This window comes from Eimeria mitis, genomic scaffold, assembly GCF_000499745.2.
Source record: "Eimeria mitis Houghton genomic scaffold, Emh_scaff344, whole genome shotgun sequence".
Taxonomy (NCBI): Eukaryota; Apicomplexa; class Conoidasida; order Eucoccidiorida; family Eimeriidae; genus Eimeria; species Eimeria mitis.
Window position 1 is genome coordinate 14,304 of NW_013571780.1, and position 718 is coordinate 15,021.

Here is a 718-nt window from a genome sequence, read left to right on the forward strand (position 1 = left end):
TTCTAAATTCAGTTCGGCTCACTCCCTAGTTTCTCCTGCGGTTCCCAGCAACGAAAACAGGGTGAGCAGTACAACGTAGAAGCAGTACAGGCTTGACAATGATCTCTTGTGGTACCAGACGAAGAAGAGAGCCCGCCGAGAATACTCTCCACTCATACAAGCGTCCTGCGCGAAGAGCCCGAGCGTCCTTTAGTACCAAGATAAGGTCAATACAGGAGTGGTATGGGCAACCAGAACCCTTTTGTAGCCTGGGGTGAGCCCTTCAGCAGCTGATGATGTTCTCACGTTTCTCAGCAACAACAACAACAAGCACAGAACGCCTCCACACCGGTTTCTTGCAGAGTCTTCCGACTCACAAAGGAATCAACGAGGATATTCCAATGGACTTCACTGCGGGTTTTTTCCGTCATTGAGACGCTGAGATAGTATTCACTTCGTTGTGGAGGGACTTAACAAATTCGCGCAGTGTATGCGTTGCTCGAGTTGTGTGACAGCGGAGGCAGAGGCCAAGCTGTTTACTAATTATTTCTGATACCTCCTCGGCTCTCTGAATTACGCAATCACTGGCAAAAGGCTGTAGTTTTCTGCTCATTCACTGCATGGATTAGAGAAGCTGTGTATTCCCAAGCATAATATAAACACCGCTACTGCTGGCGCTCTTATGCTCTGCGGCAGAGCTTCAATAGATGGAGGTACCGCTGATGCAGCCCAAAGAGGA

General features: G+C 49.0%; 1 protein-coding gene across 1 annotated transcript in view; it reads left to right on the top strand.

Annotated features, from left to right (window-relative positions):
* Positions 1-686: 686 nt before the first annotated feature.
* EMH_0008790 (zinc-finger-Ran binding domain-containing protein, putative) overlaps positions 687-718 on the top strand; it is a gene marked incomplete at both ends in the record, with an annotated part of 6,149 nt that continues 6,117 nt past the window's right edge. Inside the window, one exon of the mRNA XM_013498464.1 lies at positions 687-718. This exon is cut by the window's right edge and continues 22 nt beyond it. Within this exon, the coding sequence (XP_013353918.1) occupies positions 687-718 (32 nt within the window).